Source organism: Panthera onca, chromosome B2 (genome assembly GCF_046562875.1).
Source record: "Panthera onca isolate mPanOnc1 chromosome B2, mPanOnc1 haplotype 2, whole genome shotgun sequence".
NCBI lineage: Eukaryota > Metazoa > Chordata > Mammalia > Carnivora > Felidae > Panthera > Panthera onca.
This window is the reverse complement of record NC_138343.1, coordinates 33,085,636-33,111,049: the sequence shown is the minus strand read 5'-3', so window position 1 is coordinate 33,111,049 and position 25,414 is coordinate 33,085,636. Positions and strand designations below refer to the sequence as shown.

The window sequence follows — 25,414 nt, the reverse complement described above, 5'->3', positions numbered from 1 at the left end:
GCCTTCTGCCCTCAGCAATTTTATTGTCTCCAGAAGAAAGTTTACTTCTGCCAGTGAGCAAACACCACCTTGGCATCTGTCAGTTGGGACTGGACTGGCAGGAGGAGGGGGCCCTGCCCCAGGCCTGTGCCTCGGCCGTCTGCCTCCTCCCAGGGAGGGGGCTGCCTGGGACCCTGGCCAGAAGTCAGCTCAGCTCTGCTGAACTGGTTTTTTCTCCAGCCTTCTTGACCTGCCCCCAGCCGAGTCCCTGGAGCCACCTGCTTGCAGGTTCCCAGCTCGACCCGAACCTGGAGCGGCTTGGGGTCTTGGGCTGGGGCTGGGAGGGAGGAAAGGAAGGGGAATTAGGGGCTAGGAGTGGGGCGCAGGAACTACTCCAGAAAGGAGAGCTGTGGGGGGCTGAGGCAAGTCCCCGCTGTGTGGGTCTGCCACAGTGCACACATCCCCTTGGCAGACACACACCCATCCGGTGACACTTTGTGTGCTAACAGCAAACTTCAGAGTCCTCTTCTTCCTCCTCTGCACACCTGTCCGGCAGAACTCCCTCCAGCCTGCTATTCCCTGACCCTGCTCCCGGGACTCTGCCTGCAGTGCTCCCCACAGCTGCATGGAAGAACCTGCACAAAAGGCAACCTCTTGTCTTTACTTGAAGGCTCTTCTGTTTGGCTAAAACCAGGGGCTTGTCACTGGAGGTGGATCTGGGGGAGAAAGGACACAAGGTGGAGAATAGGTCACCCGCCACCTTGACCTTTTCTCCCTGTCCAGAGGCCAAGGGGACAGCAGCAGGGGCAGGGGAGGCGGGGGGACTGCAGTATATTTGCCTTGAATAATGGGTTTGTGTCAGGGCCCTGCCAGGCTGCCGGGCCCAGAGGGGCCTCAGAGAGACATCTGACCTGACTGGGTGAAGCCAAGGCCGGGGTGCGGGTGAGGATGTGGCGAACTGGCTGCAGAACTCCAGCCCTGGCCCAGAGGGGACCTAGCTGGGGGTGGGGAGGCTGGAGCAGGGCTTGGGCAGGGTGTGGGCCCGGCAGGGCACAGCCAAGGGTCCAGAGCCTTGGTCCTGCCCACTCCCTCGAGCGATCCTCCAGGAGGAGCCCTCCCAGGGGTCCCACACAGAAATGCTGTCAGAGGACAGGCAGGACACAGAAAAACATGGCATGACCTGGTATCACACCGCAGAGAGCCTGGGACTGTGAACAACCAGGAACCCCAGGCCTCGGCAGTCACTTTTACAATTTTGATTTTAAAAAACGGGGCGCCTGGGTGGCTCAGCCGGTTGTCTGACTTCGGCTCAGGTCATGATCTCACAGTTCGTGAGTTCAAGCCCCGCGTCGGGCTCCATACTGACAGCTCGGAGCCTGGAGCCTGCTTCAGAGTCTGTGTCTCCCTCTCTTTCTGCCCCTCCCCTGCTCATGCTCTGTCTCTCTCTGTCTCTCAAAAATAATAAATAAATAAAAATTTAAAACCTGGGGGCACCTGGGTAGCTCAGTCAGTTAAGCATCCGGCTCTTGATTTCTGCTCAGGTCACAATCTCATGGTTCGTGGCACTGGGCCCCATGACTCTGATAGCACAGAGTCTGCTTGGAATTCTCTCCCCGTCTGTCTCCCTCCCCTATTCATGCGTGCTCTCCCAAAATAAAAAACGTAAAAAAAAATCCAAACCTATTTAGAGGTCAAACCTTGAACTTGAGTTTGGGACCCCAAGTATCCCAATGCTCTTGGTCAGTGCTCATCACCAGGCACCCAGAACAGTAGGGTCACACCATCTGTCACCCTCCCTGTGCAGCAGGGCCTGGGGCCCCGGAAGGTTAAGAGACCAGCCGCCAGCCCACTGGTGGTCAGCCAGGACAGCACGCAGCATGCTGGGCACCATCCCCCCTGACAGACGTCCCTGCCACAGAGAACTCTCAGCTCGAGAGACACACAAGACTCAAGAGGACCACATCCAGCCAGGTTGACACAGTTCTGGATTTTATCCACAGTCGTACAATCACAACTGATATATATATATTTGTATTTATATACCTTTAAATTACACAATCATGTACAAAACAGGTGCATTGCTGAGACCACAGCACTTCTCGGAGTTTCACAAGTGTCGGACTAATGGAGTCAGGAAGCCTAGGGCAGCAGATGGCGGGCGGCAGGGCAGCCCTGGTCCCTTGCAGAGCCGGGCTGCAGAACGGTGGTTAACTGGGGACAAAACACATTAGTTGCCGAGCCCCACAGGGCGGGCCCGTGCAGCATTGAGGGTGTGGGTAGGGGGCTACAGGAGGTGGTGGGCGCGGCGAGGGGCGCGGCCCCCACGCTCAGTGGTGAGTGCCCTGACACCAGCACTGACAGGCGGGGCCAGGCCCCTAGAGCTCGGGGGAGGAGGGGGGGACCGCCAGGTAGGAGACCCTCTGTCTCCGGGGTCCTGAGGAGCCTGGGGACCGAGGGAGACTGGGGGACCGAGGGAGACTGGTCCCAAACTGGGCCGTGGAGGTGGTTGCTCAGAAAGGATGGGATTTCAAGTCCCTGCCCCGGGGGTGGGCAGCTGGAGTGCTGAAGGGGACACGTCTGGGGTCCAGGCAGGACCACAGACCCTCCCCAGGTGCTAGAAAGCCACTGGCACAGAGAGGGGGAGCCCAGGCCCCAAGGCGCAGATGTGCCAGTTTCCTGCCTTCCAAGGGTGGTGAGGGGCAGAGGCCTCAACCCCAACTCCCCCACCTGGAGGAGAGACCCAAGAGGGTTTTGTTTTGGAACTGGGAGGGTGGAGGGCTTCCAAAATCTTGCTTCAGGCTCCGAGGGAGCCTAGGGCACATCTCAGGCTGCAGCGGATGCCCAGAGAGCAGACAGTGACAGGAAATGGGGTGCTGGGGGTGGGGAGTCTGCCTGTCCCTGGGGGTGCCATCATCCCCCCCCTCCAACTCCCCTGGCCCAGTTCAGGCCCCTGCCAGAGTCTCCCAGGATCTCTGCACTGTGAACAAGGGTCAGGGCCTGGAGGATGGGGTCCATGACCTAATAGTAGACTGTCGGGGGAAGAAGCAGGGAGCAAAAGAGGACTGAGGGGTGCCAGAGGGGCTGGGTATCCCACTGTCTTTACCTGGAGGCCGGGAGGGAGGACGGCGGGGGGCGGGGGGCAGGTGCTATGGAAGGGGGTGGGTGTCTGCAGTGCTGAGGCCCAGAAGCAGGGCTCTGCCGGCGCTACCGGAAGTCCCAAGGCCTCACCCTTGAGGCTCCCAAGAGATCCTTCTTCCAGCCATGTCCTCCCACCTCGAGGTTTTGTCCTGCCCTGGTCTATTTCTCCGAGCCTCCCAGGGGCCCCCACATATGGGAGAGGCTGGTACCTGGTACTAGTATTTAGTAACCCAACACAGCTTTCCTTCACCAAACACAGGAAACTCTCCGACTCTGGGCAAGCCTTTTGCCTCCCCCCACCCCCAAATGTCCTTTAACTGCTACCCAGGCTTAGACATAAGGAGGGGCTGCCAGCAGGGGGGATGCCGCTCCAAGGGCAAGGGCGGCTCCAAGGGCAGGGGCTGATTGAGGAGGAGGAGACAAGGAAGAAAGGGTGACTGTCCTGCCCCTGAGGGCCCGGGCCCCTCCCTCCTGCCAAACCCCTGTCTTTCCCATTGGCTGCAGTGTCCCTGATGGTGCCAGGCTGGAAGCTCCCTCAGACACCGCCCCCCCTCCCCCAGTGTCTTCCCAGACAGGCGAGAGAGGGGAAGGGCAGGATGGGAGGCCACAAGGCTTAGTCTCCTGCAGGCTGGCCGAGCCTAGTGCAACTAGGGCTTCAGATGGACATGGAGGGAGGAAGGTGGGTGGGCAAGGTGCCCCCCCCCCCCCCCCCGCCCCTAGGAAATGGGAGGAGGCTGCTACAGTTGCCGGCTTTGCCCCGGGCTTTGAGGCCCCTCCCCCTGCCTGAAGACTCATGAGATGGAGGCAGGGTCTCCGCAGGTGACCAAGAGGTATGGCCCTGAGGAAGAGCCTGAGCCCAAAAGGCCAACAGCTGGAAAGAAGGACCCCAGCAGGGTCTTGGTCCCTCAGCTGAGCCTCACCCCAGTGACACTGTCATCAACTCCAGCTCACCCCTGGTCATGTCTGGGGGAGTCCAGGGATCCCGGGAAGCATCTAGGGGAGAAGAGAATGACGGTTCCTCCTCCAGCCCCACCAGTCATTAGGGGCGAGACCAGGAGAAGAAGGGCACTCCCTGGGGCAAAGTGGAAGACTAAAGACTGGGAGGCCCCCCTTCTCTGGGGTCTGGAGGGGAGGCCTTTGAGAGTAGGGTGGTGGAGAGAGGGGAGCATCGTGAGGCAGAAGGAAGAGGTCAGAAAACCGAGCCCAGAGAAGAGGAGGGGGAAGGGTGCTGGCAGCCTGGGGTGCGGGTGGGAGTGGGGGTGAGGGGTGTAGTCTGGGGAAGTGAGGCAGGAGAGAAGGGTCCGGGAGACATCCCTCAGGGCTCAGGAGACTCTTTGGTGGGATCTGAAGAGCAATGTTGGAACGTCTCTGTTGGGCTAAGTACTAGGACCCTCGCCTACCCTGGGGCCATCACCCCAAATCCCACCACCGCCCTGGCCTCCAGGCAGCCCTGCAAATGCTTCTGTCTCTGTATTTTTTGTTTTGTTCTGTTTTGACTTTTAAAAAAATAAAAGCTTGATCGGAAAATATGTCTGGAACTCTATGGCGAGGGAAGAGGGACAAGAGAGAGAAGGGAGGGGAGGTGGCGGGTGAGGAGTGAGGGGAGGTGTGAAGGGGAGCAGGGCAGCTAGATGGCCTCCACGTAGTTGGCGGGATAGAGGCCCAGCTGCCCACTGTCCAGCCGCCCGCGGCACCATCCCTGCTCGTCCTCCTCGCCCAGCTTGGTGAGCTCATCTCCTAGGAAGGGGACACAGAGGAGCTCATTGACGGGGGTGGGGTGGGGGGGGATGGGGACGCTTAGAGAGAGTTTAGGTAAGCCCTCCAATACTATTATTCTAGGCCCACCCCAATGCCCTCCCATGACTGCCCCAAGCTCACTCTGAAGATCAGCCCCAGCCACACTCTCACACCCCAACACCTAACCTGCTGCTGCCCCCACCCAAACAGCTAATCTGGGTCTCGGTCCAGCCTCCCAAGCCCAGGCCCCGCCTCTGGCTCCCTTTTTCTAATCCTGTCCCTTCTCCAGGCAGCCCCAGCCCTCAGGCCCCGCCCCCACCCTATTCTCAAGTCCCGACTCCACCCCTGGCACCCGGTTGCCGCTCTCAGGCCCTGCCCTTGCACCCTAATTCGAGTCTTAGCCCAGGGGCCAGGACCACCCTCCAGGTTTGGCCCCGCCCACGCACAAGGCCCCGCCCCCAGCCGCGTTCCCAGCAAATCCGGGCGTCTCCTGCCTTCACGCCCCACCCCCCCAGCCCAGCCCAGCCCACCATACCAGCCTTGAAGCTGAGCTCATCCTGCTCCTGGCCGTCGTAGTCATAGAGTGCCCGCACACGCACTCCCTTGGCGTCGTCCTCGAAGGGGTTGGAGCCCCCATTGGCCTCATTGCCCCCAAATGGGTTCCCGCTCTCGTCGTCCGACCATTCGGTTGCATAAGGCTGGCCCCTGTCGTAGCTGCTAACGCTGAAACACAGCGAGGGGACCCAGCATGAACTGCCCCCTCCTCCAATCTGAGCCCTGGCCCCAAATTTCACGAAGACTGGAACAAGGATGGGCCTGGTAAGAGGGGCTCCCGGGCCAGTGACCCTCACTGACAGCTCTTTGGACAAATGTGAGGCAGGACTATTAGCATTATTACTCAGACCTTGAGTGAGGGGGTGCTGAAAGGGACCCCTGAGAACATCTGACCCATCATCTTAGAGGGGCACTAGTGGTTAATGAGCTTGACCTCTTGGACATCATATCCTGGCTCTGAGGCTTACTAACTAGCTATGTGACCTTGGGCAAGTCACTTAATCTCTCTGGATTTCAGTTTCTCCATCGGCAAAATGGGACTCTAAACACTTCTCAGAGTGTTGGGAGGCTTCAGTGGGTTAATATATGGCACATGCTTACAACAGTGCCTGGCACACAGTAGGTGCTCTCAAAGGATGACCCACCACTACCTTTGAGAGGACCACGGGGTTGCCGTGATTTAGATCATTCCTGGTCTTCTGAGGTAAAACTCATGTGCCCCAGTTTGTGGGCCCCTCTGGCCCCCAGGAAGCTCCCCAGGAGGCACTCACCTGCCACGGTCCCCAGCCTGGGATGTGGACTCCACCACTCCAGTGGCATTGGTCAGCGTCACCCCCTCTGCCTTCTTGGGCTGCTTTTCTTTCTTGGTGGCGGTGTGAGGGAGGTCTGGGTTCCACTCCTGGTGGGCACCAGGGGAGCAGTGAGGCAGGGGGGCTGCCCCCTGAGGTCCCTTCCAGCCTTCTCTGTCTTCCCTTCCCCATCCCCACACCTCCTCACCTCAAACTGGGGCCAGTTCATGGGCATGCCGGGGCCGCTGGTGCTGCGGAACCATCTGAGGTCATCCTGGGCGTCAGCCCCCCGAATAGCCTGCTCCAGCTCCCGGTACACGTGGACATAGCTGTGCACAGGGGAGATCAGGAGTTGGGGGCCAAGGTGCACCGTGGCCCCTTCTCATCCTCGGCGAGGGCCAGAGGGAGCCCATTCAGGGAACCAGGGTGCTGGCATGCCCCCCAGCTAGGAAATCAGCTGGGAGCAATCTCCTTGTGGTCAGCTCCAGCAGGCACCCTCCCCTATCGTCACCTTAGCCACAAATCCATCCATCCAAGCGCATTTCTCTAGTGCCTAATCTGTGTTGGCTTGCACCCAGGCGGCCACTGTATTTGGCACCTCTTCCTCCTTGGCCCCTGCGGCTCTGCCCACCCTTCCTGTTCCAATAACATGGGGCCCAGGATGCCCGGCACACCATTTCTCCCCTCTGCGGTGGGTGCCTGTGCCCACCGTGCTGCCACGCCCAGCTACCTGCTATTCTCGGCAAGGTTGAGGTGACGTTTGATGTCCAGCAGCACCTCCTTGAGGAAGACCAGCCGCTTTTCCTCAAACTGCTGGCACTGTTCAAACACCTGCTCCATGCTCTCCATGTACTGGGGTGTGGTCTTGCCCACGTCGTCCAGCACCTTCTCATACTTCTCCTGCATCTACAGACCCCAGGGCAAAGGAAGGGTGAGAGCCAGGCCTGCAGCTCCCGGCCACCCCCGACTCCACCCCTCGGACCCCAGCCCGTCGGCACCTTCTGTACATCCTGCTTGCACTTGTCCACTTTGTCCTGCAGCTTCTTCTGCTGCTCAGGCGTGACCGACTGCTCCGTCTTGCTATTCATCTCCCGGGTCATGGCCAGCTTCTCCTCTTTGCAGGCCAGATGGTAAGCCTTCTTTGCTGCCTCCAGCTGTGGGGACGGGGGGAGGGGAAGTACAGCTCCTGCTTGTAAGCAGGAACCAATGTGGTCGCTCATCAAGCCCTCCCACCTGCCGGGAGCAGTGGACACACGTTCCTAAGAGGCAGGAGGGGTGCGGGCCCTAGCTCCAGGTATGGGAGCAGTGCCCACCCATGCGTGGATGTATCCCCACCTGGCACTGCCTGCTGCCCCTACGGACGCCCTCCCTTTGGGCACTGAGGTGCCCGCCCCACCTGTGGATATTTCTTCCTACGAGGCTGTGGGGCTCCCAGCGGGCGGTGCACTGCCCGCCCCATCTGTAGAGTCTCTCCCTCTGATCAGATCGTCCCTCTGAGCTCAGCTGCCCACCCTTGACCCTTCTGCAGCAGCCACCCACTGGGCACCTCCTTCATCTTCTTGGCCCAGGGCTTCTGGGCCTTGCGGAAGCCGTCCTCAGCCTCCTTGGTCTCCTTGAAGCCGCCCATGATCTGCTTGTGATAGGCATCCTTCTGCCAGTTCTTGACCTTCTCCAGGTCCTCGTTCAGCAGGTTGTTCTTCACTTCCTGGTGCAGTTCGCTCACCTTGTCCGCCTCCGTCATGATGGCACCCCAGGCCCGCTCCAGGCTGCCATACTGTGGGCCTGAGGAAATGGTCATGGGGTCACGAGGCCCTCATCGTCCCCTGCCCAGGGGCCTCCTTCATGCCTCTTTTCTCTGACGCTTTCCCCATACACGCCATGGGCGCAGAAATGCCCTCCTCTGCCCTCTTTATAGTTTTTCCTGTCCTTCAGGGCCCAACTACCTCCTCTGGGAAGCCTTCTCTGACTGCTCTATTCTCACAGACTTCGGTCTGCAGCCCTCACAGAATTCTTCTTATAGCACCTACCTCTGTGCCTACTCCCTATCTTCTCCTGTCAGCCCGTGAGTCCCATGGGGGCAGCCTGCACCCCGTGAGTTCTCACAAGCCCAGCACAGCACCAGGCACACAGTAGGTGCTTCAGGAATGTTGACTGTTACAACTGAAGAACCAGCTGGTGACAGATGCCAAGAGGCCACCGGGACCAGTCATGCCAGTCATTTGTTCCTCTGTGTATTGGGGATCAGCTCTGTGCCAGGCACTGTGCTGGGCAGTGTGGGCTCAGCCCCTGCCCTCATGGGGTTTAGAGACTCGTGGAAGAGAAAAAAAATGTTAACAAATACATGTAAACCCCAAGCTGAAATTGTTCTAGATTGAAGGAATTGAGAGCCAGGACAACTAAATGCGGTAATGTGATTCTGGATTGGCTCCCACACCAGCACAAACAAATTTGCATATGGGTGATATTAAATGTCCCGAATTTGATAGTTGAACTATGGTTATGTAAGCAAATGTTCTTACTCTTGGGAGATACGTGAAGGATTTAGAGTAAAGTGGCATGCGTCCCACTTACATGATTCAGAACACATATGCACAACGGAAAGAGGAACTGGGAAAACAAATGTAGTAAAATTTTAACTGGCGAATCTGGTTGAAGACTAGAGTTCTCTCTACTATTCTTGCAACTTTTCCCTAAGTTAAAATTATTTTGAAATAAAAAGGTTGTTTTGTTTTGTTCTGTTTAATCCAACCTAAAATTGTACAAAGTCGTGTTGAACAGGGACAGGGAAGACCTGGCTTGGTTTGGGAGGGTCAGAGTGCAGTGTGGGGACGGTGCCTCCAAAGGGCCCGTGGCCCGGGGGGTGCAAGTGCATCCGGGTGGCTGGGCGCTCCCAGAACCCGGGCCTGTGGGGAGCCCGTTAGGGCCTGGGCGAGGCGCACGGGGTGGGCATGGGGGCACCTTTCTCGATGAGCTGGCGCCAGCGCTTGGCCCAGTCGGTGAGCTGCTGCGCGTACGCCTTCTCGATCTTGGCGCGCTCCTGCACGCAGTTCATCAGGTCGTTGCACAGGCGGTGTCCGTCATCGATGCGCTTCACCGTCCGCTTGTAGTTCCCCACCTGGCGGCCAAGGAGCGAGCACGACTCCCGCGGGCTCCCCGCCTCCCCGCCCCGCCCGCCCAGGACACCGCGTCCTGCAGGGGGCGCCCGCCACAGCCACCTTCCCACCTTCGCCGCCTGGCCGCCCCGCGGGAACGCACTGGGGGCTCCCCACCCTCTCATTTTCGGGGACCCCAACACCCTGCATCATACCCGACACTCCCTCACCCCACTCTAAATATAATTTCCTCGCTGCCACAAAGTGCGGGATTTTGATCATTTGGACCCAGACTAGAATGAATTATTCATCTTGTTCTTGTGAGCTCAATGTATCATATTTATAGAGTCGTGTAAGTGTTGAGTTGAGCTGCAGCTTCTTGACATAATATTATGTTTTGTAGACATCTCATTAAACACTTATTAATTTAGGTTTGGCAGTTCTCACTTTGGGTTTTGGAAGCCAATCGAAACATTTTATTTCTTGGTCTCAAATAGTTTGGGAGGCTCCTGAAACGCTGGCTCTAGTCTTGCCTCCACGTCTTTGTTGCTGGGGGGCTTCGGGAACGCATGCCACAGGGTAAGGGCAGGGGGCAGCTGTAAAAGCCTGTGTAAGCTGTAGAGCTCTGTACCTGCCTTCGTGAAGCATCAGGCCTCTGAGCGAGGCCCCCAGAGCAGACGGTCAGGAGGGGGCCTGTTCCACATCATGAAACGCTATAGGATCTCTCCGGGTGCAGGTGTGGGGCAGAGGGGCTCTGGGCTTGGTGGGCAGTAGCCTTACCCCACTTCATGGCTACAGCCGGCCCACTGAACACCAAGGGCTTTGGAGGGACCCGAGGGGCTGGGGAGCAAGCCCTGAGGTTGTGGGTGGGTGGGAGCCTGGGCCGCCACAAGGCCAGGCTGTCTGGTCCCCAGGACCTGGGGAGCATCAAAGCCTCACCTCCCAGAAGCTGTCAGTGGTCTCCTCCGGAGCTAGCGAGGCCTCGTCGTAGGAGCCGGACATGGTGCAGCCGAGGGGAGGGGGACAGGTGGGAGTGCAGCGGTGGTCAGCAGGCTGGGCTGTTCATGCGCTGGGAGGGCAGGAGAGAGATCCCTGCAGAGGGGCGAAGCGCCCCACGGGCCCCATTCTAGGCCTGGGCCCCCAACTTGCTGTGAGGATGAGGGCTCCACAGGCTTGAGCCTTGCACTGGGATGGGGACTTCCTGCCCGGGGACTGGCTCACCGTCCCTAGGGTAACCCCAAGAGTCACCTTGTGGCACTCCTCGTGCGCACACACCCCCCACCTCTCCTCCACGAGCCCTCCACTCCATATCCTCACCCTCCCTCTCCCCCAAATCCATCCTCCAGCTCCAGTGTGGCACCTCTTCTCAAAAGCCTGCCCCCACCACCAGAACCAAGGCACGCACAACTGTTTTCGTGTTCCTGGAGTCGGTGCTAAAAGTTAGAGCCCCCCAATTACATATTTGCTTTATATAAACCTGCAGTTTGCCTCATAGACACACATGGCTCCTCAAAGCCAGCAATGAGGCTAGTCTTTAGATATGTCTGCACCCCCTCCCCAGGGCCTGGCACCCTGTAGGGCCCACTTGAGGCTCAATGAACCCCAGCTGGCTTCTTGATCTGCCCACGTTGGCATTGCCCCCACCCTGATCCACCCAAACCCTTGCACCAGGCCAAATAGCAACCCCCAAGCTCTCCCACCCAGCAGAGTCCCTGGTCTCAGCCCCTAGAACCTCCCTAAATCCCTTACCCGGAGCCCGGGCCTAAGTGCCCTGGGAAGCTGGCAACACAGCTTCCTCCCATCTCTGGTCCAGGCTGGGGCCCTGTAAATCGCTCTTTTGGCTGCCCTGATGCCCAGCTTCAAAAGCCTCCATTAGCCACTTACATGTCTCCTTACGAGTCCCAGACATGTGGCTTCCCGCCCTACAGGTCAGACCACTGTGATCTGTGTGAGTATCGGAGCGGCTACGTGTGGCCTGGATCTGTCGGCAGGCATCACGGCTGTCCAATCTAGGCCGTGTGCTGCCCCAGGGCTGGGGACGCTGCCCGATTCCCATCCCCCATCCAGGCCTCACTGCCACCCCACGCAAGAATAGCTCAGTAGTCAGGAGACAGAGCCCAGAGGGCCAGGCACCTGGTCTTCAAAGGGGCAGTGAGGCCTGTCAGCCTCAGACAGGGGATGCCCGGGGGATGCCTCCCTGTCTCTGCACTGCAGTCTCAGGGACCCTGCCCAATGAGGATCCTGGGGAGGGCCGGCCTCTGGAAAATCCAGTCCAACCTGGGGGCTCAGGGGATGCCCAGCCCTTATAGCAGCTGACCTTCAGGCCCGGGGCAGATGGGACCAACACTCGAGGATCCTTGGTCAAGGATGTCCCTCCCCTCTCTGGCCTCAGTCTCCCTATCTGTCCAGGGCCCTGTTCCCCAGTGCTGCCTCCTCCTTGCTCCCCCTAAGCACTAAGGAGATTTTGTTCCTTTCCTCTTAGCAAAACCTCAAACTTCCCCACAAATTTGTGCATGGTGGGGGCGGGTAGGAGGAAAGGTGCTTAGAATTCATCAAGGGACAAAGAAACGTGTCTGAATTTTTTTTCCTTCTGAATTGGGCACTGTTCAGTTACAAAGCAGTACTCCCTTCACGAAGAGCACTGCATGTAGACATGGGAAAGCAAAAGGCAGGGATATTTAATGAAGGACTCTCAGCCAGGTTAGGTAAGTATCCCTGGGGCCAGAGCCCCACCTAGAACCCGTAAAGTCATACAGAACTATGCTCTTCAGGATCCAGATAAAGCACAGCCATCAGCAGGGCGGCGGTGGGAGCAGGGGGTGAGGGTGCAGGCGTGTCTGCATGAGAGTCCACCCCAGGAAGTGGGGAGGTGACTTGATTAGCCTTGACTAGGAGATGGGGGGGTGTGACGGCGTCTCCTCTCCCCACTCCAGAGGCACACCTCCCTCACCCCGCAATGCTGCTCCCAGGAAGTCACCTTCCAGCCAACGGGGCAAACTGATGACGCCTAATTTCATGTGCTGCAGCCCTACTTGTAAAAGCCAAAGGCTGGACACATCCCAGATGCTCGTCCAGGGGACTGCGTAAGTAAATGATGGTGCAGGCGTGCCAGGGAACCCTTCCCAAGCTGTGGCACTGCAACAAACCAAGAAGGGTGCAGAACAGTGAGCCTGCAGATGCTTCCATTTGTATAGGAGGAAATACATATGCAAGGAACACTTCTGGAAAGCTGGTAGTGGTGGCTGCCTTCGCGGAACTGGGTGGCTGGGGGACATGATGGGAAGGAGATTTTTCAGTCGGTCCTTTATGCCTTTTAAATTTTGCCTCGTGTGCATAAATTGCACTTTTTTTTAAAAAAAAACCTTCCGGCCCCTGTCGAGGAGGAGAGCTGAGGGATCTGAAAGCCAGGACCCAGAGGGCGCTGGAAATACAGAGCAAGGGGACAGTACAGCTAAGACCCGGTGTGTCAGGCTAGATGGGAATACACAATGGTGGAGACCAATCTCCACTTTGTCCAGACCCTGGGGGGAGCGGGGAGGACTTGCTGGGGTCCCTCCCTCAGTGCAGGCAAGTCACGGGTCTCCGGGGTCCCAGCTGAGGTGGCACATATAACAGAAATAGCTCTAGCCTTGGGGTCCCTGCTCTGTCACCAAACTGCTGTGTGACCCTAGGCAATTCACGTGACTTTGTTGGGCCTGCTGGGAAATGAGGATAATATCAGTAGCTGCCATCACTGAAAACGGTGCATCTCCTCGAGTCAGGAAGCCGGTGTGGCTGGCATCTGTTGTGCCCGTGGGCAAGCGTGATATGCTCTTAGAAGTACCCACCAAATGGGCACGATGCCCGTCTGACTTTTCTCCCCAGTGGCTGTAAAGCTATCGTGGCCCTGCAAGCCCTTTATCATTGATAATAATAACTGGCATTTATGGAGCACATACTTGGTGCCAAGGACCATTCATGTGTCTTAACTCATCAAATCCTGCCAGCAACCCTAGACGGCAGGTGCTACTATGGCCCCACGTTTCAGAGAGAGCCCAGAGGCTGGGACGGAGCTGAAAGACTCTCATTACTGATTTGTCACCATTGCTGGAGAGGGGGCGGTAGTCCCACGGGGAGGGAGGGAGGCTGCTGTTGTAGAGCCAGGGAAGGGGCCGGGTCTTTCTACCCCACAAAGATGGTGTAGCCCTCAGCATGCTGAACAGGGGGCACGGCCTCTGCTCCAGCCCTACCACTTACCAGGGGGATCTCAGTCGAGTCCTGTCACGAGGTCTGTTTTTCTAACTCACATGATGGGAAAACAATACTCGAGTCTCATGTGACACTCAAGTGATAAAACGGTAGTAAGTGCTTATTGAAACATATAGACCATTATGGAAGTGTGAAGTTTTCATGTTGGCCTTGACCTTTCCTCTAGGGAGAGAGGAGCCCCAGGGTGAAAGGGGTCCCTCCTCAGGCCCCAGCTGCCTTTAAAAGACCCTGGAGGGTGGGGGCCTCGGTCATGTTCTGTCTGCCCCTGGCTTGAATAAGGGACAGAGGAATTAAGAGCATAAGCCCAGAGAGGGCAGGCCTGCTGTGGCCAAAGGCGGCATGTGGATTCCTACATTGCGAGTTACTGACAGTCACAGGCCTTGAAGTCACCCTAGCCCTTTTCACTTCCGACCACCAGCCAACCCATCAGCAGATCCTCTGCTCTCAACCACCCTGGTCCCACCCTCATCACTGTCCCCAGTGGCCTCTTCACTGGCCTTCCTGCCTCTGACTTTGTGTCCCTCACCTCCGCTCCCACTCCAGTCTGTTCCCTGCTACAGCAGCCAGGGGGACGCTGCTAATACCTAGGTCAGATCCCACTACTGCCCTTCTCAGAATCCTCTTGTGACTCCCCATTTCCTCCAAGTAAAAGTCTAATTCCTTCCCAGGAGGCCCTGCAACTCCTCCTGCTCCATCAACCTCCTTGCTGTTCTAACCCCAGGGCCTTTGCACTTGCTAGGAATGCCACCCCCCCACACACAGATTTCCAGGTCTGCTCAAATGTCATGACCTTCCCTTATCTAACTTGACACTCTTTCCCACCCTCCAGCATTCTCCTCTCTTTCCTCTCTTTATTGTTCTTTCTCCACAGCACATGTTACCATATGCCAGGCTCCCAACATTACAGCATTCATCATATTTGTGTCTTCTTCTCTCACTGTAACATCGGCTTGCTAAGATCAGTGGTTTTTGCCTGTCTGGTTCTCTGCTGTATTTCCAGCATCCAGAGCAGTGCCTGACACATAGTTAAGTGCACAGTATGTTTCTGTCGAATGAATGAAAGCACATTCTATTCATTCCTTAAATGGCAGAAACACTGAATTCTGTACCTCAGAGCCAAACATAGTCCCCTGCATACAGTAGGTGCTCAGTATATGTTGATAATGATGGTGACACAACCAAAAGCCAGACTCTCACAACAGGAGGGCTCCCAGATCCCACCTGTCCTCTGTTCCAGGCCCTGTGCTTCTCCTGGTATCCCCTTCCTGTCCTCTAGGCCAACCCTCAGGGTCCAATTCCAGAGTCTCTTCCTCCCTGATCCCCTATGACGATTCTGCCCTCAGGGTGGTGCACTCCCTCCTCAGGGAGCCACAGTCCACAGACAGAAGAGGCTGTTCCAGGGGCGCTCAGTCAGTTAGTCAAGCATCCGACTTCGGCTCAGGTCATGATCTCAGGGCTTGTGAGTTCGAACCCCGCATCAGGCTCTGTGCTGACAGCTCAGAGCCTGGAGCTTCTTCAGATTCTGTGTCTTTCTCTCACTCTCTGCCCCTCCCCCACTCATACTCTGTCTCTGTCTCTCAAAAATAAATAAACATTAAAAAAATTTTTTTTAAAAAGAAGAGGCTGTTCCATTATCCCTCTCTTCACTCTCCCTGTATATCAATAATGACACCATTATTGAGTACCTGCTATGTGCCAGCCTCTTCGTGCACTGTATCCCCCAGCCCCCATCCTCACCACAGCCCACGGAGATGGGCAGTGACTCCCCTGCCTTCTCTGAGACTCGGAGAGGTGAAATGACCTGTCCAAGGTCTCACAGCAGGGAGGACAGAGTCAGATCCAGACCCGGGGATGAGTCCTTCCCCTGCCCTCCCCGCCCCCACCACCAGCTGTCCCGGGGCAGAGCAGCACTCCGTGGGTGTCAACCCGGCCCCCCCCCCCCAAGACATTCTCCCAAGGGAGTGGCTCAGCTCAAACCTGGGCGGGGCCATGGGAAGCCAGAGCCGCCTCCCCCTCACCCAGGGTGGGTCTCAGGCCCCATGAGCGAACATTCCCGACCGAAGCCCCGTTCCTCACGTTAGCCTGATAGCCTGAGATAGACGGGGGCTCACCGTGCCTGACCTGGGGCCACACCGGGACTCTTGCCAGCCTCTCCTGGGGTTTCAGCTGCAGCAGGAGGGCTCAGGGTCAGCTGTATCGTGCTGTCCTTCTCCTCCTCCTCCCTGTGATGCATACCCCCTTCCTCACTCCAGTTTCTGCCGCTTGGCTCACACCTTCCCTCCTGCCCTAGGGTGCAGCTGTCCTATCGCTCATCACTCCCCAGACCAAAATAACCCTGCTTCCCCCAAGGGCCAACTCAGCCCCACCCCCTCCAAGAAGCCGTCCCTGAATACCCCAGCCCTCCCCTATCTCACCCCTACACCCTGGTGCAGTTCTTGGTCACACCCTGCCAGGAAGCGCAACTTGCTGGTTCTCTCCCGATGCATAGAGGAAATCCTGCTATATTAGCACGGTGGTTGAGAGCGCTGCCTGTGGGGCCAGACAGAACAACCGAGTTCAAAACCCGGCTTTGCCACTTGCTGGCTGTGCGACCTCGGTAAGTTGCTTACACGTTCTGTGCCTCAGTTTCCCCATCGGCAAAATGAAGGTGATGATACCAGCTACCCCATGGGGTTATTGTGCAAGAAGCATTATTGTCACAGGTATTACTGCCTATGCTTCTTCCAAAGCAGGAGACCCTCAGCAACCTGGATGACTTCGCACCCCCTTCTCCTCTCTGTGGGCTAACACCCCCGTAGACCTTTCCTGAAGACTGACTTGTGTCCCCACCAAATCCAAATGTTAATATTTTACCCTCCTCCCCAATGTGACTGTGTTTAGAGATAGGGTTTTGAGGAGGTGATTAAGGTTAAATAATGTCATTAACAGTGGGATCCCGATCTAATAAGATTGGTGTCCTTATAAGAAGAAAAGAGAGATCCGCTTTCTCCCTACATGCCCGCACTGAGGAGAGTCCATGGGGGGACACTGCGAGAAGGCAGCCAGCTGCAAACCAGGAAGAAAGGCTCACCAGGAACCCAATAGGCCAGTACCTTGACCTTGGACTTCTGGCCTCTGGAACTATGAGAAATAGATACCCATTGTTTAAGCTCCGCCCCCCCCCCCCAACCAGTCTATGGTATTTTGTTATGGCAACCTGAGCTAAGACATCCTTCCAAGACCCTTCTGTGACTCACCTGGGACCCCCAGGTCTCCAGGTGACCTGTGAAAAGGAGACCCCAGGCCTGGCTTCCTCTTGCTTTCTCTTTGGGTGTAAAATCCTGCCCCCCCCCCCCCCCAACTTCCATCTCCTCTATGGTAAGGTGGTAGGGAGGAAAGAAGAGGCTGGAAGCACAAAGCAGGAAACCAGAGGAGACAGAGCTTGGGTCTCAGTTGAGGCTGGAGGGCCCCAGAGAGACCCAGGGCAGAGGGACCAGGTAGGCTCGTCCTAGCCAGAAAATGGTTAAAGCCAACAGGCCACGGTGGCTGGCCTCTCCTCCCCTCCTCCCTCGACTCCAACCTTTGGCCTTTACCCTCTCTACCCTCTCCTTCTTCCTCCAGCCCCAGACCCCCTCTCTCTCCTCCAGAAACTCATCCCTAAAGGCAGTCACCACCCTGCACCACACCCCCTGCCCCGCTGCAGGCAAAGAGGAGGAAGCATCTCATTCGGCCTGTCCATCTCCAGGGAGCCTCTAGGACTGTTCCAGTGCTGGTGTCACGCAGCAGGCTCCACAGGGAGGTGTCTCCTTGCTCGCTAGGTGGTGACAACAGTTAAGAGAAAAGTTAGGCAGGGTATGAGGGGGCAGGAGCAGCCCTCAAGCGATGGTGGGGTGGTGGGGGGAGGGGAGATGGTGTATACACGCTCCAGCCCTCCACCCTCCCCGTGGGCTAAGCCTAGGGTGGGTCCTCCAGTGGCTCCAGAGGTCCCCAGTGGGATTGAGCCCTAGTTATCCACAGTGAGAACTGGCTCCCTGTCTCGCCTACACATTCGCAGTCTTTCCAAAGACCACCTCTCAAAGGAGCCTCTCTCATGGTATCCTTATCTCAGGGTCAGCTTCCTGGGGAGCCCAAACGGAAACCCCACAGGTGAGGAGGCAGGAGCTAAGGCTGCTGATGAGCAGGCCCCTGCCCTTGCTGTTCTGGGTACCTCTCTCTCCTTGAGACCGGTCATCCCACACTCGGCTCCTCTGAGAGGGTCGGTCCTGTCCTGAGCCTTCTGCATCCGTGGCCTCCCAGAGGGCAGGGCCAGGTGTGGATGGCCTGGGGGAAGGGACAGCTCCTTCCAGGCCTCACCAGTCCCCCTGTTCTGGCTGGGATGGAGGCCGGCCCAGCTGTAGAAGGTAAGGCAGGACAGATGCCTGTCCCAGGCCCTGGTGGGGAGGGAGGGTCTCTAGCTCCCCCCAAAGGAGAGAGATGAGCAGAAGGGGTGGTGGGGTTCAGAGCACCTGGGAGCAGACTGAGACAGTATATCCAGGTTACTTGGCTGCTGGCTCCAGGGGAGATGTACATTCCCCACCTTGTCTGGCCTTCTCACTCCCAGGCCCTTCACCCCAAAGCAGAAGCCCCCTGTGCCTAGCATTCAGCAGGTGCAACTAATGTTTGCAGAAATGAACGAGCCATGTCAGCTTCTTGGTGAGTATTCCCCACCCCGTCACAGGCCCAAGGATCCCTTCTCGGCCCCTGCACGAGCTACTCTGACCCCCAGGGGCCCAGGGAAATGGGGAGCCCCATAATGTGGTCCCAGCAAAGGACCCGGCCAAGCTCTCAGGGTGTGCTGGGGAAGGAGGCGGACCCAGGGTCACACACACCAGTCCCCTGCCCTTCTCAGGCTAGGATCTCTTCCCCATGGCATCCGAGGCCCTTCAGCTCTATCCCCGGGCAAACCTGGACCGGGTGCCACTCACCCACTGCACTGGCGCAGGCCCTGCCCTGTCCTTTCAGTGCCCAGATGTTAGAGTGCGGCCCAGGTCCTCCCTGGGCCCCAGCCCCGCCCCCTCCTGAGCACCGGGCAGAGGTTCCTCCGCAGTGCCCGAGCTCCCCAGCAGCAGCTGAGTCTGTCCCCAGGAGCAATGCAGCAGAGGGACAGAGTGGGGGGGAGGGAGAGCCACAGGCACCCCCACCCGATCCCCCAACATGGAGACCCTGGGCTTGCTGAGGATGGCACAAGGGTCCCTTGGGAGATCTAGGGAGCTAGGTCTGCAGGGAGAACAAGGAAGGAAAAGGCCCGAGCTTGGGGGAGAAGGAGAAACATGCCTCTTGTCTGAGCAGGGGGCTCTGAGCCCAACGCCTGAGATCATCTGGGGCCGGCACAGAGGCAGCTGGTGTGGAGGGTGGGATGTGGGTACGCTGTTCCCAAATGGCCAGGGCCTAGCAGTGCCCTGAGTGGGGCCAGAGGGCATTCTTACCTCTCTAGCCTCAGCCTGGGGAGGGGGGAGCACTGTGGGTCCCCGGAAGCTCCAGCCCCCCTCAGCCCACTTCCCCCAGAGAGGGGAACATTTCTACAGTCTGGACCTGTGGCGGTGGTGGAGAGAGGGACAGAGGGGCAGAGGAGGAAGGCGGCAGTGGGGACGGTCCTCCTGTTGAGGAGGATCCTGATTCTGAAGAGGGCCTCCCAGGATCCAGGCTGCTCCCACCCAGGTCCACTGGCTCTGCCTGTATGCCTCCTGCCAGGTGCGGCTGGTAGGAAGGCAGGGGCAGCTGGGGGTGGGGGTGGGGGGGCACTCTCCATGCAGCCTCTTCCAGCTGTCCCCATCGGGGATGCCTACCTGGGCCTGTCTGGGCACCAAGCCAGGGGCAGGTAGGAGCTCACTGCCCCCGCTGGGCCAGGCCAGGGCTGGAGGGGCTGGCTGTCCTCCTCCTTCTCCGTGGTGGCGGGCAGGGAGGGGACCTGGTGCCCGGGCCGGGGGCTCGGTCCTCTCGGGTTCCCTCCACCGCTGGCTCAGGAAGGCAGCAGAGCCAGAACTGCAGAAGCCAGCTCCCCGCCCCCCATCGCTGCCTCCTCCCCTCCCTCCTCCCGACCCGCCTCCTTCTCCAGCCACCCACCTCCTTCTGCTCGTTTCTATGGCAACCAGGCAATGCCGCACAGCCTCCCTCCCTCCCAGACACCAGGGGACGCCCGCCTTCCACGCTTGCTTCTTCGAGAGGACATCAACCCGGGCGGGGCGCACACACTTCACCTTGGAGATGCCAGTGAGCACAGGGGCTCTCCAGGCCACCCTTGACTGTGTGGGGGACCCTGTTCCAGCCCCTCTCCTCTCTTTCTCCCCAAGACCCTCCCTCCCAACATCCCTTCGAGACACTGCAAGCGGCACCTGCCCTTGCCCTTGCCTCACGTCCTTAAACTTCACTGCCTGCTGCTCTGTAAACATTTGTTTACTTGATCATTTATTCTCACCCAATCATCCCTCGCAATTTTATTTTGAGCCTTTTCTGGGTCAGGCCGAGTATGAGATGCTTGTCTACAGTCTCATCCTCTGAGAATCCATACCCATTTTACAGATGGGAAACTGAGGCCCACGGTAGTAAAACAACCTGTCTGAGCATCTAAGGCTCCTGGGCTGGTTATTGGCAGTGAGGCCTTGTGATTCCAACTCCCACGGGCCACAGCTATCACCCACCCCTCAGAGCAAACAGCGAGGCTCGCGCTACATGCATGTGATCTCCATGCTCCGATGTGTGTCTACACAAATGAGCACCCCAACAACACACTTATAAATACAAACTCCCATTACATGTATTTGCCTACACGCATCTCCACAAGTCTGTGCATCTACCTGTATGTGCAGAGGGAACAGACACGGTAAGAGTAATGCCAGCATTTACACATCTTTAGGACACATGTATGCACATCTACATGGATCCGGAACATGCAACACATAAACCCTTTCTACACAAAAGCAACAGATGCATACACGAGCCCCTAGCCCCATGGGAGGGGATCGGTGACACAAGCATGTGCCCCAACCAGGAGACTGAACCAGAATCAACTTCTAGGAGAGGACCTTTCTGCTCTGCACTTGCCCTCTAGAGATCAGACACTAATCTGCCCACCTTGTCTCAGCCCTGCTGCAGGAGGGGCCTGGGGTGGGGGTAGACATAGGACCCACCCTCCGGCGACCCCCTCCCTCATAAAGTCCCCTGCCTGATCCACACTAAATCCCACCTAGAGGCTCCTCTGCCTAGGAGGCTCACAGATATCCCCACCCATCCCCCAGCCAGGTCCTGGGACTTGGGAATTATGACAGATCCAGTAAAATGGGCCCTTCCTCCTCAGAGGGGATTCCAGGCTCAGAGAACCCTGTCAGCCCCCCAGGAGGGACGGCATCTGGTGGAGGCGAGGTGAGGACATCAAGTGGGGACTGGGGCCCAGGACGCACAGCGTGCCCCCATGGGATGCACTGTCTCCAGCCCAGCACCACCTCAGAAGGACCCTGGCAAGGATCAGTGCAGCCCCGGTGCCCCAGGGTGCTTCTCAGGGACCCCACGCAGCCCAGAGAAGGCAGATGCAATCAGAAAGACCCAGAAGCCAACCAAAAATCAAGCAAAAAACTGTTAACATTAACAATAATAGTAATAGCCTCTTCCACATTTCATCCCACGCAAGATCCCTTCAGTGATGAGACTGACGCCAGCTAAACCAAGGCTATGAGCTATATGGCACATCCAGATATCAGAGCTGTCAACTGCGAAGGGGGAAATCATCATGGGAACAGATGAGATAGGGAATCTCCTTCATTCAGCAGATACTTACTAGGCACCCACCGTGTACCAGGGATCGTTCTAGGTGCCGGGACACAGCCGTGGGCAAAACAGAGTCCCTGCCCTCGAGGGTACGGAGCTCGTGGATGTGCTAACTCCTGCTCTCCTGCAGCGCCTCTGGCTGTCACAGCAGCCCTGCAGGTGAGGGCGCAGAACTGACGAGGAAACAGAGGCTTTAGAGGCTGAGCAGTCTGCCCAAGCCAGTAACAGAGCCAGTAAATCCCTGGGCTGGGATTCGAACCCACTGCTTTGCCAAGCTTTTCCAACGCTCGGCATTGGTTCCATTAAGATCTGATTAGGACACATGGCAACAGCGACCCATTTTCTGGAAGTTTCATAACCAAGTATGCTTCTCGTCCTTAGATCAAAGGCAGGACACGGTCACTATATGCATTTGAAGGGCCAGTCAAGAAGCATGAGTGAAGACCGCCCCCCCTCCCCTAAATCACCTCAGAGGGGACTTCCAGGTCAGAGGGGACTGACCATCCTTGAGCGAGAAGCCTGACACTTGTCCACAGGCCTAGAGGTCCTCAGCAGAGGGTCAAGTCAAGGCCCGGGCCAGAGGGTGGGGATGCCTGGCACCTGAGAGCTGGGGCTCCCTGAAGACAGTGGGGAGACCTCAGCTGAGGGCGAGGAGGGATTGAGTTCCCAGGCATTGTAAGCAGAGCCCCCTGCCCACCTGCCAGTCCCCCAGCCCCGGATCATCTTTCTCCTAAAGAGCCAGCTCCATCCCAGGTTTCCAAAGATAGCTGCCCCCCACCTCCACCCCTCCTGAGCCTGATCCAGCCCACCTACTGCCTGGCAGACTCCGAGTTCTGCCCTCCCATGTTCATACAGGCTCTGTGGGAGGAGCTGACCCCTGTCGCCCCCTCTGTGCCCAGCCTACAGAGCACTCACTCCCACTGTCAGCCTGATCTAGTCTCCTCTGCTACTGAGAGGGCCCCCAAGCCACCAGCGTGCAGCCCTGTAGTCTCCCACCTGCAGGTCTCAGGCGGGCTCAGGGACACCCCCGCACCACACAACACACACACACACACACACCATGCCTGTCCTCAGCCCTATTCCTGGACCTTAACCAGGTTCCAGTCCCACAGGCGGACCAGTCAATATAGGAGGAGGGGGCCTCGGGCAACCCAGGAGAAGCTGACCCCTTCTGTCACTACCTCCTCGTCCAACCCAGAAAACATTCACTACCCCCCCTTCCCAGCCCAGCACAGTTATCCTACAGTTCCCCAGTGCCAGGGCCAATGCAATCAGGGTTCATTAGCTGCTGCTTTGCATCTCATTTGCATAATGTTCTCACGACTGTCCAAATGCCAGAATCCTCCCCAAACCCCTGCCCATGACAGGCAGGGCTGGCCAGCTCAGAAAATTCCACCAGGGTCTGTGTAGGGGGCTAAACTGTAGGGATGGGGAAAGAGCAAACGGAGGCAACTTCAAGTCTCAGACGCAGAAAGGCATCGAGAGGAAAAGCAGGAGATATGTACCGAGCACCTCCTAAGTCCAGGCACCATGCACAGTGCTTCACTTGTTTTTCACAATGAGCCATTTTACAGATGTGGAAACGGAGGCTCAGAGCTATGAAGCCCTGGCTATTCGACACCTGAATCCCAGGACCAGCAGCTTGGGCATCACCTGGGAGCTGGGAGGAAAATGCAGAATCTCAGGTCCCACCCCAGACCTCCTGAATCAGAATCTGCATTGTCACGAGATCCCAGGAGACTAGAGTGGGGGAAGGACGAGTTAAGGGACTTGCCCTCCCATCTGAGCTGAGGCGTGTCTGAACAAATCCCAAAATAGTTCCCGAGTACCTACTATGCCCAGCACTGCTCTAGGGAGCGGGACCCAGGAGGTAACCGGACAACATCCCTAACCTCCTGGACATTTCACGCCAAAGCGGGAGACACGCAACAAAGAAACAACAGCAGTTCAAGTGGTGATCAGTGCTGTCAAGAAAAATAATGTGGGGGCGCTTGGGTGGCTCAGTTGGCCAAGCGTCCGACTTCGGCTCAGGTCGTGATCTCACGGTTCGTGGGTTCGAGCCCCGCGTCGGGCTCTGTGCTGACAGCTCAGAGCCTGGAGCCTGCTTCGGATTCTGTGTCTCCCTCTCTCTCTGCCTCTCCCCTGCTTACACTCTGTCTCTCTCAAAAATAAATAAATGGTAAAAAAAAAATTTTTTTTAAAGAGAAGAAAAATAATGTGGGTAAAGACAGAGGATGAATGGGGGGACATTTTAGAATCCCTCTTTGAAGAGATGACATTTGAACAGACACTTAAATAAAGGGGGAAGAGGAGGTGATGATTTGCAGGAACAGTGCTTTTGGGCAGAGGGAAGAGCAAGGGCAAAAGCGGGAGTCACCTAGGCACGCTGAAGGCACCCCCAAACTGAATGATGTTTTGATGGATGAACGGGTGGGTAGACAGAGGAATGGCAGGTAGAGAGAGGCAGTAAATAAGGTCGGAACAAAGAAGCAGGCAGGGGCTAGATCCTACAGGGCCTTGTAGGACATGGGAAGGATTCTATCTTATTCTAAAGATGAAGAGAAGCCATTGGTTTTAAGATTTTATTTTTAAGTAATCTCTACACCCAACATGAGGCTCAAACCCACAACCCCAAGGTCAAGTCACACGCTCCACCAACTGAGCCAGCCAGATGCCCCGAAGCCATTGGTATTTTTTAGCGAGGGGAAGAAGGGATCCAATTTATGTTTTCAAAAGATCGCTGTGACTTGTATATGGAAAAGTAGAAGGAGGCAAGGGCTGAAGAAGCAGACCAGTTAAGAGGCTTTTGAAATATTTATTCCCAACAGAAGTGAGTGCTGTGGTCGCTAAAACACATGTCCAAGAATATCTGTTCATCACAGCAAATTGTCTTCAAAGCACCTTTGTTCATAATAGCTCCAAACTGGAAGCAATGCGAATACCATCTACAGAAGGATTGGTAAGCCAACTGTGTGGTTTACTGCATACAGGAGAGGTAGGTCTGCTTTTTCGTGGCTATACAGGATTCCATGCAGCAAATTCCACACTGGGGCTTGTTCACACAGCCAAACCCTATACAGCAATGAAAACTAGCTGACTATCCACAACCACATGGATAACCTCAAGACACCATGTTGAGCAAGAGAAGCCAACCTTAAAAAGATTTAGGTAGTGGATTCTGTTTATATGAAGTTCAAGAACAGGTAAATGTTGGGGCACCTGGGTGGCTCAGTCAGTTAAGTGTCCGACTCTTGATTTTGGCTCGGGTCATGATTGCACGGTCGTGAGATCAAGCCCTGGATCAGGCTCCATGCTGAGCGTGGAGCCTGCTCAATATTCCCACCCCCTCTCTCTCCCTGCCCCTCCCGTGCTCGTGCTTGCTCTCTCTGAAAGAAAGAAGAAAGAAAGAAAGAAAGAAAGAAAGAAAGAAAGAAAGAAAGAGAAAGAAGAGGAAAGAAAGAAAGAAAGAAAGAAAACAGGTAAATCTTGACTTCTGATTCCTGGGCAAGATGGAGTAGATATACTTCTCCCTGTTCCTCTTGGAAAGAACAGCTAATGTCCTGGACATTATATATAAAACAAACCTACAAAGACTCTAAAAAGGGAGAGAAGAAGGCGGACTGACTAGGGATCTCAGGGCTCAAGGAACAACACAGCAGTGAGTTCTCTGGGTTTTCTTTTTGCCCAAAATATCTCAGATTTGGAGCTGGAGAAATCAGCAACCCAGAAATACCAATGACTGTGGACAAAAACAGCCCCAAGAAAAGCCTCTCCTCCCTATTGGAAGGACTAGGAAAGGTACAGTCTGGCAAATCAAAACCTTTAAAACAATAAATGCCCTGCTCTAGCCAAACACCATGGAAAAAAACTGCAGCCCCATCCCCTCTGCATGGGCAGAGACCAAGTGGGGAGCTGTGCCTGGGTGTAACCAGGGGCCCATTCCCCCTCCACCAGGTGGTTACAGAGAACAGGTGGGGAGCTGGAACTTCCATCCCCACCCAGTGGTATCAAGGTACCCCACCCTCTCCACACTGGGTGGGGACCTAGGAGGCCCAGGAGGACTGTCACCATCCCTAGAAGTAACAGGTCAATAGAGAC

At 56.8% G+C, this 25,414-nt stretch overlaps 1 protein-coding gene across 2 annotated transcripts in view; it reads right to left on the bottom strand.

Annotated features, from left to right (window-relative positions):
- Positions 1-1,951: 1,951 nt before the first annotated feature.
- PACSIN1 (protein kinase C and casein kinase substrate in neurons 1) overlaps positions 1,952-25,414 on the bottom strand; it is a 56,982-nt gene continuing 33,519 nt past the window's right edge. Inside the window, exons 1-10 of one of the 2 annotated variants that reach the window (XM_060615244.3) lie at positions 19,342-19,553; positions 10,229-10,358; positions 9,156-9,312; positions 7,744-7,979; positions 7,196-7,351; positions 6,928-7,103; positions 6,406-6,526; positions 6,180-6,307; positions 5,390-5,577; positions 1,952-4,854 (exon numbers count right to left, since the gene is read on the bottom strand). In XM_060615244.3, coding sequence (XP_060471227.1) covers positions 4,745-4,854; positions 5,390-5,577; positions 6,180-6,307; positions 6,406-6,526; positions 6,928-7,103; positions 7,196-7,351; positions 7,744-7,979; positions 9,156-9,312; positions 10,229-10,291 — 1,335 coding nt within the window. In that variant the 5' untranslated portion in view covers positions 10,292-10,358; positions 19,342-19,553 and the 3' untranslated portion in view covers positions 1,952-4,744. Of the gene's footprint in view, positions 4,855-5,389; positions 5,578-6,179; positions 6,308-6,405; positions 6,527-6,927; positions 7,104-7,195; positions 7,352-7,743; positions 7,980-9,155; positions 9,313-10,228; positions 10,359-19,341; positions 19,554-25,414 lie in introns of those variants that run through there. The other variant, XM_060615243.3, reaches the window with a different exon arrangement.